This window comes from Chrysochloris asiatica, unplaced genomic scaffold, assembly GCF_000296735.1.
Source record: "Chrysochloris asiatica unplaced genomic scaffold, ChrAsi1.0 scaffold00006, whole genome shotgun sequence".
NCBI lineage: Eukaryota > Metazoa > Chordata > Mammalia > Afrosoricida > Chrysochloridae > Chrysochloris > Chrysochloris asiatica.
In genome coordinates, this window is record NW_006408524.1 from 33,122,030 (window position 1) to 33,140,572 (window position 18,543).

Consider the following 18,543-nt stretch of genomic DNA (forward strand, 5'->3'; position numbering starts at 1 on the left):
GCACTGTGGGTAAAGGTGCCAGACTGCAAAGCCGTTTGAACTGCAAGGTCAGTGGTTCAAGCTCACCAGCTACTCCTTGGAAACCCTATACAGGATCACTATGGGTCAGAATCGACTCGATGGCACTTAACAACAACAACAACAACAATATCTCTTTGTTTTCTGGAACATGAAAAAATAATAGAAGATCTTAATTCATGAATTCAGCCAGACATCCAGTTCACTCTGCTATTTCCAATCAACACTGCATTTGCCACCTGCCTACCCTAGAGCACATTGCTGCTGAAGCCATTATAAGTGGAGCCGTGGACAGAGTCACCAGAGTGAGTTTCCAGCCCTTCACGAACCCAATCGTTAGGCCAATAGAAAAAGTAGCCATGTTTTGAAACAACAGGGCGAACTTGTCTCCAATACCATCGTGGATTTTGTTGATGTCCCTAAAAAAAAGAAGATAAAATTGATGAGTCATGTTTATGACATGTTTATGTCATATATGAAAACAAAATTGATGTGCAACTTATCTGTCCTCTTACTCAGTCATGCGAGCATTCAGTTCACTGATGTTACAGCCATCAAACCAGCTGATGTCCTGTGCCAAAATTGAATGAAAAAACTGTTTTCTAATTCTCTTGGTCTGTCGTGCTGCAGTTATAACCCAAAAAGAAATCTGCATGTAGCCAAAAACCAAGGCAGTCAGCCCTATTCCAGTATAATACAGTGTCAACCTGAAAACGGAGTATTGTGAATGTTAGTGTAACAGATACAGATTTTTTTTCCATTTTTAATAAAAAGAAATGTAATGAGCCATTTGATAGGAGAATTAATGCCATGGAACCTATAAAAGAGCTCAAAGAACAATGAGAAAGAATACAGTAATCTAGTTTCCCCTGCTGAGATATTTAGAATATCACCTTCATACTGTTAGTGGGAATTGATATCTAAAAACTTGTTTTCATCTTTCCCTTCAATATTTTTAATACTTTAACCTGAAAACATTGCAATGAAGACTGATGGAATTATATATCTGCATGTGGGACAAGAGACTAAAGAAAATGGTAGTAGTTAAAAGCATTTTATTAAAAGCTTTATATAATTTATAGTTAACTGATGTGTTAACTATAAATTATAAGTAAAAGACTACCAGCCGCTCCGCGGGAGAAAGATGAGGCTTTCTACTCCCGTAAAGATTTACACCCTCGGAAACCCTGTACAGGGTCGCTATGGGTCGGAACCGACTCGAAGGCACTTAACAACAACAACAACATGGGTTGGCAGAGCTAGTGCAGATAACAGTGTGGTTGAGGAAAGTGTCTTTGTAGAAAGGACATAATATCTGGTATCCAAGAGATGAAGAGAAGCCATCCAAACGAGTAAGAAGAGTAGTCCAGAGAAGGAGAAAGACTATGCATAAAGGGTTAAGACTTAGCATGTTCCAGGAACAAAACAAGTCCAAATTAACATGAAGTAAGGAGCTCTGGTAGCGTAGTGGTTACGAATCGGGCTGCGAACCTTAAGGTCAGTGGTTCGAAACTACCAGCCGCTCCGCGGGAGAAAGATGAGGCTTTCTACTCCCGTAAGGATTTACACCCTCGGAAACCCTGTACAGGGTCGCTATGGGTCGGAACCGACTCGAAGGCACTTAACAACAACAACAACAACAATGAGATTATAATGCCAGTCATGAGCATTTGATCCATGGTGCATTGCTCAGATTTTCTGCCAAGAGAAATAGAAGACTGATTTAAGGATGGGGTGACCTTATCTGTTATCTTTTAAAATATCACTCTGGAGCTTCTGAGGAGAATGGACGAAGGGGGCAATCAATAATGGAAGTAGGATATTTGGTTAAGAGGTCAGTGTAAGAAGAATGGGAACTTGGATGAAAGTAATGACATCTGGCTTTCAAAGAAATGGACCGATTCTAGATCTGTTTTAGAAACACAATGAACAGGAATTGTCAATGTATTATATGTGAGAAATGAAAGAAGTGGAGAATTCAACGATAACTCTTTAGATTTTGACTTGAGAAGTTAATTGGATGGAGTGCCATTTATGGATATGGGCGATTGAGAGAAAAACCAAATTTACAGGAGATATCAAGATACATGTTTTAGACATGTTATATCTGAGGTGCCTATCAGACCTCTAAGTGGACATCAAAGTAGACATTGAAAATGAAAGTCTGAAATACTGGAGAGGAATCTAGGTTGAAGTTACAAATTTGAAAGACATCAGCTTATGCTATTGTTGTGTTGTTCCGACTCACAGCCACCCAATGTACATTAGACTGTAACACTGCCTGGTACTGCACAATTCTCTCAAGTGTTATGCATGAGTCCTTTGTTGCTGCTGTTGTTGTTGTTGTTAAGTGCCGTGGAGTAGGTTCCGACCCATAGTGACCCTGTACAAGGTTTCCGAGGGTGTAAATCTTTACAGGAGTAGAAAGCCTCATCTTTCTCCCACGGAGCGGCTGGTGGTTTCGAACCGCTGACCTAAGGTTCGCAGCCTGATTTGTAACCACTACGCTACCAGAGCTCCTTAAGATTCAAAATGGCCAATACTAGTCTATTTTAGCTCACTAATGCCTAGGAAATTGGTCTTTACATGTTCCATTCCATTTTTACCAACTTCCATTTTTTCCTGGATTCATGCCTCGTACATTCCCTGTTCTGATTATTAGTGAATGTTTGCAGCAGTTTCTCCTCATGTTGAGTTGTGCTCCATCAGCAAATGAAGGTCCCAAAAGCTTTACTCCATTTGCATCATTGTGGTCAAGTCTACTTTGAGAAAGCAGATCTTCCCCTGTCGTATTTTGAGTGCCTTCCAACCTGAGTGTGTCATCTTCTGGCACTATATCTTATAATATTCCATTGATATTTGAAAAGTTTTCATGGACTAAACACTTAGAAGTAGTCAGCCAGCCTCTCTTGTTTAATAATCTGTCTCAGTCTGGATTCTCAGCTGAAACTCGTCCACAATGGAAGATCCTGCTGCTATTTCAAATACAACTAGCACAGTTTCCAGCATCACAACAACACACACACCACCACAGTGCAACAAACTGACAGATGAGTGGTGGTACAACATACATGGCAATTAATACAAATCAACTAGTAAAAACATAGATTAGTAGTTAGCGAGGGTATAGGGGAAGGGAGAGGGAGGACTTATTTAAACAAAAAATGACTCAAGAGATTTGCATGGAGAAGAATGAGAAGAGAGAGAGATATAAAGAGAGAACATGATACGTAGTGTAGGTAAAAAAGCCAGGGTAATGTGGTACCAAGAAAAACATAAGAGTAAAACAAATGTTTTCTAATCAGAGGAGATAATAGAACACTAAAGGTTCATCAGAAATCATGCTGTTGATAATTATTTATACATTAAAAAAATTTACAATATTGTAAGTGGAAAACAGGCTATAAAATTAAATGAGCAGATGAAATATAACATCTGCATTGAAAACTACAAAAACATATTTGAGACAAATTGCAGAGGATGGTGTGGCCCCCACAGGATTAGCACTTAACTGCTATCCACAAGATTGGTGGTTCAAACCTACTGACAGCTCCTTAGAAACTTTATATAGGGTTGCTATGAGTCGGAACTGACTTGATGGTACTTAACAACAACAGTAAATAAACAAAAAGACCACCTATGTTCACAGGTTGAGGGATTTTATAATGTTAAATTGGCAACTCTTCCTAAATTGGTCTGTAGATTCACTATGCTGTTTCAAATGGCATCAAGTTAGAACCAACTCATGTTTGGAAATCCTGTACAGTTCCAACTCTGTCCAGGGTTTCCAAGGAGTGGCTAGTGAGTTTGAACAGATGACCTTATTATTCAAATGACCTTGCATTCCAGTGTTTATCCTACAGTGTCACTATCAGGATTTCAAGATTCACTATAACCCCTACCAAAATCTTAGCAAGCCTTTTTTTCAGATATCAACAGAGGTGGTCCTAAATTTTATAAAGAAATATAAAGAACTCAGAATAGCCAAAACAAGTTTTAGAAATAAGAATAAATTTGGAAGGCTTATATTTTCTGATTTTACTTTATTTTTTGGCTAGTCAGCTATAGTAATAAAGACAAAGTGGTACTGGAATAAGGATAGACAAATAAATGGAACAGAATTTGAGAATCCAGAAATAAACCTTTACATTTATAGAGAAAGATTTCCAATTCAATGAAAAAAGATCATTTCTATAACAAATGGTGCTGGAACAAGTGAATATCCACATTAAAAAAAAAATTAATTTAGACTGTTAGCTCACACCCACCATTCACAGAAATGAATTCAAAATGGTTAAGTGTAAGAGCTAAAACTTTGAAGTTTCTAGAAAGAACATATAGGAAAAATATTTTTTATGACCTTGGGTTAAGCAAAGTATTCTTAAACTCAAGAGCAGACCACATAATTAAAAACAAAAAAAAAACTTGATAAATTGGACTTCAAAATCTAAAATTTGAGCTTTTTACAAAGATGGCGCCACCTGCTTAGAAGGAAGCCCCTGCCCCTCCCAAAACTGATACAAAAGCAAAAGCATTGAAGGACAAGAAGGCAGTCCTAAAAGGCAACCACAGTCACACACACAGAGATTAACATTTGATCCCCACATCGCCCACTTTCTAGTAGCCCAAGACACTGAGACTCCAAAGGCAGCCTAAACATCTTCATAAGGGAGCCCCTTGAAGACCACTATGCCATCATCAAGTTCCTCCGATTACAGAGTCAGTCATGAACAAGACTGTGTTCATTGTGGATGTCAAAGCCAAGAAGCACCAAAACAGACTGTGAAGAAGCTCTATGACAAAGACATAACCTAAGCCAACACCTTGATCAGCCTGATGGAGAGAAGAAGATTTATTTGTTTCCTATTTATGATACTTTGAATGTTGCCAACAAAATTGGGATCATCTAAACTGAGTCTAGCAAGCTAATTCTAATACAAATATTTTTTTAAAACATTTTTAAGCTTGCAAAATAATAGTAGGGTGTACAACATCATCAATATCATCCAGAAATACTATGTTCCCTTAAAAATCGGCTATGTGAGATTTTTAAACAGTCAATGATTACATCAAAACAAAGACAAGACTCAAAGGGGGCAGGTAAACTAGATTAATGAAAATGGAGCAACCAGAATGAAAAAAATGAAATTATTTATGCTTTGTGATGAATATAACCAATGTTGCTGAATGATTTGTGTAGAAGTTGTTGGAAAGGAATCTAAACTGTTGTGTAAACCTTCACCAAAGACATAATAAAATACAATTAAAAACATTTTAAAATGTGTGTGCTTCAGAAGAAGCCACTTGAAAATGAAAAGACTAGTCACAGACTAGAAGAAAATATTTGCCAATTACATATCTGATAAAGGACTTGCATGCAGAATTCAAAAAGAGTAATAAGTAATAAGAAAACAAAAAGAATTGCTTTGATGCACAAAGCACAAACTGTTGTAAAATTATAACAAAGATTTACTTCAGATTAACAATGCAGTGAAACAATTTTCACAAAGAATTTTTAAAGAAGAGAGAAAGTCATATAAATTGTTGCAATGAGAGGAACCAAGTTGCAACAAGAAGGAACTCAGATCCCTATCCATTTGAAGCTGTCTCTTAAATTTTCCCAGCAATGCCTTGTTCTTGGGCCATTGGTCAGCAATGAGGTAAGGGTAAATCCATTGTTCATCAGAAAGAACCAACTGATCATGATAGACTGGTTCTGCAGGTTATTTTTATAAGAAAAGACCAGAACAATAAAAGGTATCATCAGATAAGCACTTCCTTTGGTCAATGACCTTTTCTGTAGAATATATATTTTAATGGTCTTATTTGTCCCTCCCAGTAATTATGAGCTTAGAAAATATGTGAAGCAGGCCTGATTTGTCTCGTAAATATATTAGTGCCTTTGTCTTCTTTATAGAACAACTGAAAACTTGGTAAAATAATTTAATAGACATGGCACCAAAGAATATACAACCAAACCCAAGTCAAACCCTCTGCCATCTAGACAAATTCAACTCATAGTATGCTGTTGTTAAATGCTGTCAAGTCAGTTCTGACTCTTAGTGACCTTATATAAGGTTTCCAAGGAGCAACTGGTGAACTTGAACCACCGACCTTGCAGTTCAAATGGCTTTGCAGTCTGGCGCAATAACCCACAACACCACACCAAGACTCCCCAAGCATATAGGACAGAGTAATAAAGCTGCTACTGAGGATTTCTGAGACTGCAAATCTTTACTAAAGCAGACAGCCTCATCTTTTCCTACTGAGAGGCTGGGGGGTTTGAACCACCTTGCTTGCAGTTAACTGTCTAGTGCTTATTTCACTGTGCTATCAAACATGAAAAAATACTTATAATTGTTAATTACTAGGGAAATGCAAATTAAAGCAATAACATGACATCGCTTCACACTTGCTTCAATGGCTATGATAAAAAACAGCCAATAACAAGTGTTGACAAAGCCTTTGAGAAACTGGAACCCTCAAATATTGCTGGGGTAAATAAAAATAGTGTAACCATTTAGAAAACAGTTCTCAACAGTTTCTTAAAAAGATAAACATAAACTTACCACGTTGTTGTTGTTAAGTGCCATCAAGTCGGTTTCGACTCATAGCGACCCAGTATAAGGTTTCCAAGGAGCAGCTAGCTGATGGGTTTGAACTGCCAACCTTGTGGTCTGCAGTTCAGTGCTGATCCTACAGGCCACAACAGGAGTCCAAACTTACCATGTTGTTGTTGTTGTTGTTATGTGCCGTGGAGTCGGTTCCAACTCATAGAGACCCTGTCTGTACAGGGTTTCCAAAGCTGTAAATCTTTACGGGAGCAGAAAGCCTCATCTTTCACCAGTGGAACAGCTGGTAATTTCGAACTGCTAACCGTGAGATTCGCAGCCTGATTCGTAACCACTACGCTACCAGAGCTCCTTATGATCCAGCAATTCCACTTCTAGGTATTTTACCCAAGATAAATTGAAAAACACATTCTCACAAAAACTTGTATATCAATGATCATAGAAAACTTATTACAAAACAAAACTGTCAAAATATCCATCAGCTGATGAACAGGTATATCCTTGCAATGGATTATTGTTGTTGTTGTTAAGTGCTGTCGAGTCGAGTCTGACTCATAGTGACCTTGTATAGGGTTTCCAAGGAGTGGTTGGCAATCTTGAACCACTGACCTTGCGGTTCGAACTGATCTTGCAGTCCAATGCATTAACCCTCAGCACTACAACTACTACTCACCAACAAACCAAATTGCTGAACCATATTACAATATCTGTAAAGCTAACCTGTCTGGACTCCAGGTGTACCACTGTAGGATCAGCACTGGACTTCAAACAACAAGGTCGGCTGTTCCATCAGCCACTCCTTGGAAACCCTATACAGGCATGCTTTGAGTTGAAACGGACTTGACAGCATTTAACAACAACAACAACAAACTAACATAGACTTAATAATCCAGTTTCTCCCTTCTTTTTTACTTAACTGATAGTAGATACATCAGATTAGCAAAAATGGGGGAAGAAGATGGTTAGAAGTTAACATAGAATCAATGAGTTTACTCTTAACAGTAAAAGAGATGGCACAGCTATCAGTGGACTATTCAGTTATGATATGGAGTCAACCAGAAAAGATAAAATTATTTTTCAGAATTTTTAATTAGTAAAACAAAGGCATAGACTCAACCATTAAATGTTAAAATTGCATAGCGATATGAGTCAGCTATTTTTCAAAATAATTTTAGTAGAATAAAATTTAGGTCCTGATGCTTGTAAATAATGAGGAAGTATCTTATAGTGAATTAAAAAGTCATTTAAGCAATGTTTCCCAAAAAGGTATTCCTTAAAATATAAGTTCCACAGTATGTTAATAACTGTTGGAAAAATGAGGTTCCATGGTCAAAGAGACCTTAAAAAATTGCATTAAATCAAGTTAACTAAGTGGAGTCCTTAAGCTGCTTGTGCATATTATGTGTATCCCAGAGAGGAACTCTCATATACAGAGTTTTCCAAATCATTTGACCATGGAAACTATTTCTCATCAGACATCTCATACATTTCCAAAACAATGCACTGTTTTAGAAACTAGCATAACAAACACTGTATTATAAAGGCTAAGAACAGTTTTAATAAATTAACTAGCATTGTAATAATTATATACTGACATTTTATTTCCATCTTATTCTTCTTTTTACAGTCTTTTAAAATAATTTTCAAATGGATGCCTCTATTTTATAAGTTCCTGATTAGGATCCAGGAGCTTGCCTCCCATTAAATTCTAGTCTTACAGTATTAAAGCAGAATTTTGATGTACAATTATGAACATAAATAAGTGTCCTATCCAAAATTCCAAATCATGTTTCATGATTCTCTTTCAAATATTTATTTCATGTGCTGCACAAATATTTTGGTTTTAAGAGTTTATAGTACTAGAATAATCTATAAGACTTTAAAAGGAAAATATTTTTTTTTAAAGGAAAACTTGTATTTTATCTTCTAGAATATGCACCTTTAATTTTTTTGGGCAAAACTGGTATGAAAAGGCAGATCCCCACAAATTTTCTGTTGATGATCGCTTTGTCAAATTGAATCCAAAACATATGAATTTATAAACCTTTCAAATAGAAGAAAAATCATAGAGTAATTTTATTACATTGATATATAATGAGGAAAGTGAAATATTTGCTTTAATCAGCTGTATGTAATATTAATGAACAGACAACAGTTTTCAGTTTTTTGTCTTTGTAAATACTGAGTTAAAGCAGCCTGTCAAGGCCCGGATGTTAACATTTCATTTGGACTTACTGCACCGTATCTTCAGTCGACTTCTCTTGGGACTGATTACAGCTCTGATAATTTGCTGTAAAAAAAGTTTTTAAATTATAAAGGAAATTAGTTTATATTGTCAGCAATGTTTCATAGATAATCTCACAAACCAAATGAAGTACGTTCTCAAGGAAATTGACTTAATGCTCATGCACAAGTTGAAGATCATTTTACTGTCCATTTTCTCATCTAAAGTTACCTAACCTACTGCCATTAAGTTGATTCTGACTCATAGCAACTCTATAGGGAAGAGTCAAACTTCCCTTTTGGGTTTCTGAAAATTTACAGGGTACGTCAGCTTCTTCTGTCTCCCTTGGAGCAGCATCGTGGGTTCGAACTGCTGAACTTTTGGTTCAATAAGTTTTGGTTCAATGCATAACCCACTATGGCACCAATGCACCTTTATTCTTTCACTCAAAGTTTGAAGAAGCAGTCATACAACATCAAAAATTACAAGAAAACACTGACTAGTTAGCTAATACCCAGAAAGGATTCTGTAGAATATCTCTGGTGTCAGAAACAGCTTGCTAAGTAATAGTAGTGGAATTCCCCCTTTCTCACCTGAGATTATGCAATTAGAATTAAATTTGAGACACTTTAGGGAATAATTTCGAAAGACCCAAAAAGGCAAGAACACATGTGAAAGTCTAGAAGAAGCCATAGGAAATACAAATAAAAACTCTTTGAAATATGATTGGTCTAGGCAGGATAGTCACATAACAAAACTGTACAAAACAGCCCTTGGATTGCAAGTTTTCTATGTAAAATTTCTAGGTATTTTCTAATGAAAAATTTGTTATGTGCTAATTAGCATATCAAAGTCATGATTTCATTAATAACACATTACTGAACAATATCCACTGTCATAATTTTCTTTCAACATTTGAAATGAATTACAGAAATCATGACTCTTTATCAATTGCATATCACATTATTATTAAATGATCTTTATTTATATGCAAATATTAATTTATCCCATATTCCAAATATGGAATTGTGGTAGGAAAAAAATTCTAAAGAAGCTTATTTCAAATATCAGAATTGATGTTGTAGAAATGAAGTCATTAAATGTTAATAGAAAGTTTTAATGAGATTAAATTGAGCTAATAAAGGGAGCGCCCTGTCTCTGTAATTGGTACCTAAAATTACTTAAGATAGGATAAATTCCTTTTGGAGATTTTATCAACAGAGGTAACATGTGCAAATGTTTAGTGCTGGCACAAAAATGGGGCCTTACTAAGTGATAGTTATTATCTTCCTTTTAGTTGTAGGAGCACAGTTATCATATTAAAGGAATCAGTACTGGAAGATTGAAGGTATATCCCTTAACATACCTAACTCTATTTAACGAGTCTCAATACACCAACAATATCCATGGGTTTATCAAATCCTGAATGCTGACAAACTGAAAAAATGTGACTATTGTCACAGAAAAGTTTTGTGTAGAAACTGTCAAATTGGATCCTAATACAATGTATAAAATTTCACCCAAAACACAATAAAATATTATATAATAGAGATACTCCCAAGCTGACTGCCTTCAGTCGCTAGTGCTAGCCTATCCTTCCATTCATTAATTCAGAGAGAGACACAACTGGAAATCAATATCGATTTGTTAAGTGAATTGGATCCATTTGATTAACAAACAGAATGGCATCCTTAATTTAGTTTATATTATTAAAACAGGAAAATAATCTGTAATGTTTAGACAGGAAACTATCACTTAGAAGGATACAGAAGTACAAGCAAAGGTATTATCCCAATCAACTAAGAGTGGGACACTTGAAAGATTTCTTTGGACAGAAAACAAGGTGGTATAAATGAGCATTTAAAGTCAAATTGGGCAAAGAAGAAGGTAAATTGGCATATAGTTAGGCTAGTGTCTAAAAAATGTTTAGCTTTAATGAGACACTTACCTCAGTTATAATGAATGTAGTACACTGGTGTGGTGCTGTGGGTTAATGCGCTGGACTGCAAGATTGGTTTGAACCACAGGTTGGTGGTTCAAGCTCACCAGTTGTTACTCAGAAACTCTATACAGGGTTGCTATGGGTTGAAACCAACCCAATGGTACTTAACAACAACGTACTTCCTAAGATAGAATTTTTTGAAACACGTATAAATTTAGGAAATTACTAATATTTATAAAACTTGTATTCACCACATAAAAATAATTTTGGATACTCACTATATCAGTGCATAGGGGTAATTACTTTGAGCTTATATCTAAAGAATAAGGTCAACTTGAAAGACATAATCCTGAAATAAGATTCTGAAGAGGCAGCAATACTTGAAGTATGTCTACAAACACAGGCAGTACAAAAATATATTTTTTCCCATATGCTGATTGCAACTTCTCTCCTTTGATGGTTCAGGTTGTGTGAAAACATTCCTGGGCCATGATTCTCAGTGGTCTGGCAGTTATAACGTGGTCATCTCCCATGATGAGATCTGAAATTATGTAATCATCTGCTACCCGTAGCCAATCAATTTAAAGGAATTTTCCTCAGGGGTGTGGTCTGCTTCCAGTATATGTGGATACTCTGGCATAACTTGCTTGCTTTTTGCTGGATATGGACCCTGCATCTGGGGCTTCACCTGGCCTCCAGTTGAACTTGAGCCTGCTGCATTGCCTGATGATCCTGGGAGTCATCAGCAACCAGCTAGCCTTGGATTAATTTGCCACTGCAGCCAGCAGTCTACCCTCTGACTTGCTGTTCATGGGTTCCTCAGCTCCTACAGCTTTGTGAGCTCTAGCAAAAGCCTCCTGTCTGACATTCGACCCACAGATTTGGACTTACCAGCCTCAATAGCTGTGTGAGCAATTTCTTTGAGATACATCTCTCTGTATACACAAATACATACAGATATTCACTGGTTTTGTTTCTGTAGAGAACCCAGTCTAAAGCACTCCTATCTTTATTCAGAGTATTTATCTTTCAAGGAGTCCTAATTTTCCACATGTTCTTTCCTGCTGCCTTGCTGTATCCTGTTCTATAGTGTCAATGCATGTGTATATACTATTAAAGACATCATACATAGCTATCCAAATGATTTATTCTTGATTTCTTACTTTTAAAGGGTGCATTATAGTGGTCTGAAATGGCTCAAGCTTTTGATTAAATTCTCATTTAGAGCCATTTGTGATAGAAAATTCTTTGAACTCCTAGAGAGATAGATTGATCTGTGGTGAATTTCATATGACTTTTACATACTCTTTCTGTCAATTAATTAAAAATACATTTATATTTGTTGTTGTTGGTAAGTGCCAACTAGTCGATTCTGATCCATAGCGACCCTGTGTAGGAATTACAAGGAGCAGCTGGTGAGCCTGAACCACCAACCTTGCAGTTCAAATGACTTCGCAGTCTGACGCATTAGCCTACAGTGCCACACCAGGACTACTATCTAATTGTATATCTTTAACAGATGACATGAATATGTTATTGTGATTAAGTGCTGTTGAGTTAATTTTAAGTCATAGTGACCCTGAAACTCTATTGGGTTTCAGAGGCTTTAAATCTTCTTAGATATAGAAAACCTCATCTTTTCCCAATGGAAATGCAAGTGGGCTCAAACTGTGGGTTCATAGTCCATTGCTTACCTTATAGAATCACCTCACTCCTGACAGAAGTATATTATCTATTGTAGGTGTGTTTGAATTATTTGTTGTTGTGTATTGCTAGGGAACATAGAGTTGTTCTTTGCTCCCTATAAATTATTTGAATACATATGTGTTAAATAGGTATTGTTTGACAATGCAATAGTCTGTATTGTGAAATAGGCAGTTGCTTTTGATACCCTAGTAATCGAGAAAAATAAGTGTTGTACTCACTTGTGTTAGTTCTGATTAGACAACCGCTAATTAGCTTATCACTTGTTTTTCCTAAAACTAGTGACATTACAGGAAGACAAGCTCCATTCACCAGTGATGCCAACAATCCCAAAATCATGAACAGGATGTCCAGTCCATCAGCAAAGCGAAACTGAAGAAAATAAGACACAGTAGTATTACAACTGCAGACAAACTAGTTTCTGCCAATAAGTCAATGCTACTGTACAAACTGGCTAAAAGACTAAATAATTCTCTATAATAATCTTAAGAATTTGCAAACTATTTTGAAAGTGTCAAAAAATAAAGTAGCTAAATTAGTACCAATTTTACATATGTGACACAAGACAAACCCGATGTGGATGTAACTCAGAAACTGTCTTCCATTTGATTGATTCCGGAATCAATTAAACTATTTTGAAAGTCTATAGTGACAATATCTTTGCTTATGAGAAATTAATTTGAAATCTTTTCCCAAATCTATTTCCTAGGTTTATCAGCACCAGAGCAGTGGTACAAATAAGTACAGTGAATGACAACAATCTAGTAACAAAGCTAGTTCAACAAATGTTATGAGTTATATTCTTGGTTCTTATTAAAAGTCCAGATGTTTTCCTATCCAGGACAATGGCATCCTTTAATATAATTTTCAAGGCTTTCTGGCATGAGAGAGAGAGAGAAAAAATAAATCTAAATACTGATGGCTTTATAGATTGTTCTACAGCAGAGTCCTCCACAACACTACTCCAAAATCAAAACATGAGCAAACCTTGAAAATGTGAATTAATTATTTTACTGGGAGGGGCCAAAATAAGATGTAAGATGGTATTGTAATATAACTAGATTTGAACAACAGGCACAGGACTCAGTAAATACTTTGTGAGTAGAGACAAACGTTTCATGAATTTTCTGACTCACCAAGTTGCTAATAAATATTTATGGTGTAACTTGCACAAGAGTGTAGTCAGTGCTACAGATAAGAGGGTACATGTTCCTCTACCTTCCCACAGAATAGTGTAGTTTCTCCTTGATAAAGGTTTCCAAGTTCTACTATTCCACAGGTTCTTTTTAATTTGACTTTTGAATAAACAAGGAAAGTTTCACATGCAGTTCTAATGCCAACGAAAGCCACAGTGGCATAGACATTAGAGCAGATGGAGGGGCTACATGGAAACATGACTGAAAGTGTTACTTGAATATAATTTAAAAGATGCACAATTACACTAGAAACATTTTCTGCTGTATTGTTGTTGTTAAGTGTTGTCGAGTCAGTCCCAACTCATATTAAACCTGCATAGGGTTTCTGAGGATCGACTGGTGAGTTTGAACTGCTGACTTTGAGCTTCAAACTGACCTTGTAGTCCCGTGCATTATCCTGAAGATCCACACGAGGACAAACTCCAAACCCAGCGCTATCAAGTCCAATCTGACTCATTGCGACTCTATGAGCATAGGACAAAGTAGAACTGGCTCATAGAGTTTCCAAGGCCATAATCTCTACAGAAGCGGACTTTCTCCTCTGGGAGGTTTTGACCAGCAAGCTTATGCTTAGCAGCCAAGCCACTAACCGCTGCACTGCTATGGCTCCTTGTCTGATATTTATTGATGTTGTTGTTAAGTGCCGTTGAGTCAGTTCTGGCTCTGTGCGGTCCAGCGCATTATCCTGCAGCGCCACACCAGGACTTGTAAAATATTTAGATTCTTATTTTTAATGTGTTTATAATAATTTTAAAAATGAAAGCAATATGTATCTATATACAATCATTGGGAAACACTAACATATAAAAGGAGCTCTGGTAGCGTAGTGGTTACGAATCGGGCTGCGAACTGCAAGGCCAACAGTTCGAAACTACCAGCTGTTTCGCGGGAGAAAGATGAGGCGTTCTGCTCCCGTGAAGATTTACAGCCTCGGAAACCCTGTACAGGGTCGCTATGAGTCAGAATCGACTCCATGGCACATAACAACAACACCAATACAGTATAATAAATGGCAACCACACACCTCCTCAGCTTTATGACTACTGGGAAAATGGGGTCACTGCACAATGATTTTTTCTGCCTCGCTGTAACTTTGCAAGGCACTGGAGTCCTGGTTATAGCATTGAGGGTTAATGTGCTGGGTTGTAAAGTTAATTTGAACTGCAAGGCTGGCAGTTCAAGCTCACCAGCTGCTCCTTGGAAACCCTATAGAGGGTCGTTATGGGTCAGAACCAACTGGATGGCACATAACAGCAATAACAACCCTAAGGCACTAGAAGTTTATTGTATGGAAGCTTTGGTGTTTATTTTCCTTAACCCTTATCATGGAACCTTCGAATTTTTTAATGCATTTTTCCTAGTCGAAGTAAACATGAATGGATTTTTTTTTTTTTCAAATAATGAATGCAGATTGTCAAACAAACACAACCATTCCACTTACTGCTAAGATTTTCTTATTCACATACTTCCCAATTGATTTGACTTACTATCTCTATAGGTCCAACAGCTTGCTGTCTCACTTTAGCTACTCCATGCAGCGTTCTGAAAAATATATATTTAAAATGGAAAAGGTTACAGTGTGAATGTGATATGCAAATTTGTCCAGTTAAAATATGTCAGATTTAATTTTTTGCTGCTCTTGCTGTATTTGATTCCTGGTGGCCCTTTGTCTGTCAGAGTAGAACAACTCCCTAGGGTTTTCAAGGCTGTAGCCTTTCGAAAGTCTATCACCAAGCTCCTCTTCCAAGGTGTTCAAGTGGACTTGAACAGCAAATGTTTTGGTAGCAAATATATATCAATATTGAAAAAAACAAACAAACAACTTGATGGACAGTACTAAGATTTTTAGTATAATCACTGAGAAATAAAAGTTTTATTGGCTACCCCTATATTTCTTAGCCTAACAACTGAAGACACTCCTCTACTGTAAATGTTTAACCTTTACAACAAATTGCTCAAGAGTAACAGCTTTTAATGAAAGAAGCCCATTAAGAACACATTAAACAAGCATACTCTGAAATTTGGTCCCCATATAAAATGTTCATTTCTTAGCTCACATTTCAAGGAGGTCCAGATGAAAACTTCTATTTAATCCTTTAAGGTCAGTGAAATCTAATAAACACACACACACATACATACATACAGATTCTAAAACATTAAAAGATCACTAGAGGTGAGCAGATGACTTTCTGAAAAGCTATCACAAGCGTGAGAACCCCTGACTCTTCTCTCCAGTTTTATAATAGATCGTTCTGCCAGACTGAACAGGGGATGAGTCATTGGATTGCATTCCATCAGAGGTTGATGAGTGACTTATGTACTGGACCAATTTGCTCTGTGACTATGCACAGATGACAAAACAGGCTTCAAGCTTGTAAAGCCCCACACCCTTTCCTCCTGTTGGAATTTGAAAGTGTTGTTAAGTGCTGTCGAATCGATTCAGACTCATAGTGACCCTGTATAGGGTTTCTGAGGAGCAACTGTTGAGTTTGAACTGTCAACACAGTGGTTCAATCCAGTGCTGATCCTACAGTGTTTGTCAGGCCAAACTAAATTATTCATGCTTGATAAAAATTTGCTCATGGAAAGTATTTCTGTCTCCCATTGATTTTCATGGGAAGACTGTGAAGCAGGGCTCTAGGTCTTCTAAAAGTCTCTTTTCTATTATGGTTGAGAGTGGAGAGCTGCACAGGGGAAGCAGTGCAGGTTTGGAGGTCTCCCAGGCCTTCACAACTTTCACACCACACCTCCAGAACCCCCAAGTGTGGGGCAAAGCCTAAGTAAGACATGAGATGAAGGTGCTGATTACACTACAGGCAACCTGGGACAAGACACAACTAGTGTAGCTCCACCTCCCACCCCCACCCCCAGTGTTTGCAAGCTGTAAGGTCAGACCCAAAACCTATATCCCATGCTTATTACATTTTTCATGATTTATCCAATCCTTGCGTTCAATCTCTGTAACTACTTTCGTTCATGTTGTTTTCTCTCATTCTTTCACATCCAAGTGAATTTGAAGTGCTTGTTCTCACTTCTTAGGGACATAACAAAATTAACCATGTCACCATCTGATTTTCTGTATTGTTGTACATAGCTGTTGTACTCATTTGCTATTGTGGTTGTACTGACGTCCACCACTGTTTCTTAAGCAACCTTATGAGGTAGGTTATATCATCGAAGTTCCTGAGTGTGCAAATAAATAGTTAATGCACTTAGTTGCTAGTGGAAAGGTTGGAAGTTCAGTCCACCCATGGGTGTCTCAAGAAAAAGGCCTGTTAATCGACTTTCTACTGAAAATTGTATGGAGTACAATTCTACCCAGGCACACATTGGGATGCCATGAGTTGGAACTGATACTGAAAATGAGTTAGTATTATGATCATGACTTTGGCCTAGGAAACTGACTCACAGAGTAAATAGCCCAAGTTTACATAGCTAGTAACTGAACTTGAGTCTGACTCCAGAGACTGAACTTGAAACTCTTAACTTGACCTTTAGAGGTGAGAAAGAGCATTTTCAAACTAAGGCTATTCATAAGAATGAAAATTCTGGCTAAACTATAGGCCAAATCCCACTTTGTCCTAAGTAACTCTATTTTGTACTTTTCTGTTATGTGATACAGACATGCCGCACTATGATTTCTACAGATACAAGTAATTTCTACAGAAGTTTGTATTTTTTACCACTCTACTCTACTTAAGAAGGAGCTCTGATAGTGTAGTGGTTATGAATTGGGCTGATTATCTCAAGGTTGGCAATTCAAAACTACCAGCTGTTCCATGGGAGAAAGATGAGGCTTTCTATGCCCATAAAGATTTGCAGCTTCGGAAACCCTATGCAGGGTCACTATGAGTCAGAACCGACTCCATGGTACTTAACAACAACAACTCTACTTAAGGAGTCCTGGTGTGGTACTGCGGGATAATGGATCAGTCTGCAAAGTTGTTTGAATTGCAAGCTCGGTGGTTCAAGTTCACCAGCTGCTCCTTGGAAACCCTATATAGGGTCATTATGGGTCAGAATCGACTCAATGACACTCAACACCATCCACAACAACTCTACTTAAAGATGAGCTTATGGTTAGAAATGTTGTTGTTGTTAAGTGCTGTCGAGTTGGTTCTGACCCATAGTGACCCTGCATAGAGTTTTTGAGGAGCAACAGGTGAGCTTGAACTGCTGACCTCATGGTTCAAATCGACTTTGCAGTCCAGTGCATTAACCTAAAGGGCTACACCAGGAGTCCTGGTTAGAAATAGCCAATATAAAAGACTACTCAACTTGTACAGATATTAAACATTGCATTAAGTATGTTGACTTTTGTGTCCAAGCAGATTTTAAGAAAATAAGATCCTCAATATTAATTATAAATTTCTAAACCTTTTTCTAATTAACCTAATTTATGATTAAAAATCTTGGCTATGTGCCATGGAGTTGGTTCCGACTCATAGCAACCCTGTATAGGGCTTCCAAGGCTGTAAATTTTTAAAGGAGTAGAAAGTCTCATCTTTCTTCCTTGGAGCAGCTGGTAGATTTGAACTGTAGACCTTGCAGTTAGCATCCCAACATTCATAGCCCACTATGCTACCAGAGCTCCTTTATGATGAAAATAACTGGTGGTAAAGAAAGATAAAGTTATAACTTTTCTATATCAAAACCCACTTTTCTCTCCTTAAACAGAATATTTTGCACTCTTACTTGCTACTATTCTATTTCTTCAAAATTTCTTCAACAGAACTCACCATCCTAACATTAAAGTAGCTCAGTTTAACCCTGCACATGTCTAGATATCAGGAAGGCAAAATTTTATCAGCAAAGCAAAATCCTGTCACCTGGATACATCTTGACAAAGGAGACCAACTTCTGCAGAGGTGGTCTATCAAAATCCTG

The 18,543-nt window shown here is 37.1% G+C and overlaps 1 protein-coding gene across 1 annotated transcript in view; it reads right to left on the bottom strand.

The window, feature by feature from the left end:
- Positions 1-18,543, bottom strand: part of LOC102842777 (multidrug resistance protein 1-like) — a 155,441-nt gene that overhangs the window by 130,796 nt on the left and 6,102 nt on the right. The window contains exons 2-6 of the mRNA XM_006832286.1: positions 15,144-15,198; positions 12,682-12,832; positions 8,826-8,880; positions 534-725; positions 266-437 (exon numbers count right to left, since the gene is read on the bottom strand). Coding sequence (XP_006832349.1) covers positions 266-437; positions 534-725; positions 8,826-8,880; positions 12,682-12,832; positions 15,144-15,198 — 625 coding nt within the window. The remainder of the gene's footprint in view (positions 1-265; positions 438-533; positions 726-8,825; positions 8,881-12,681; positions 12,833-15,143; positions 15,199-18,543) is intronic.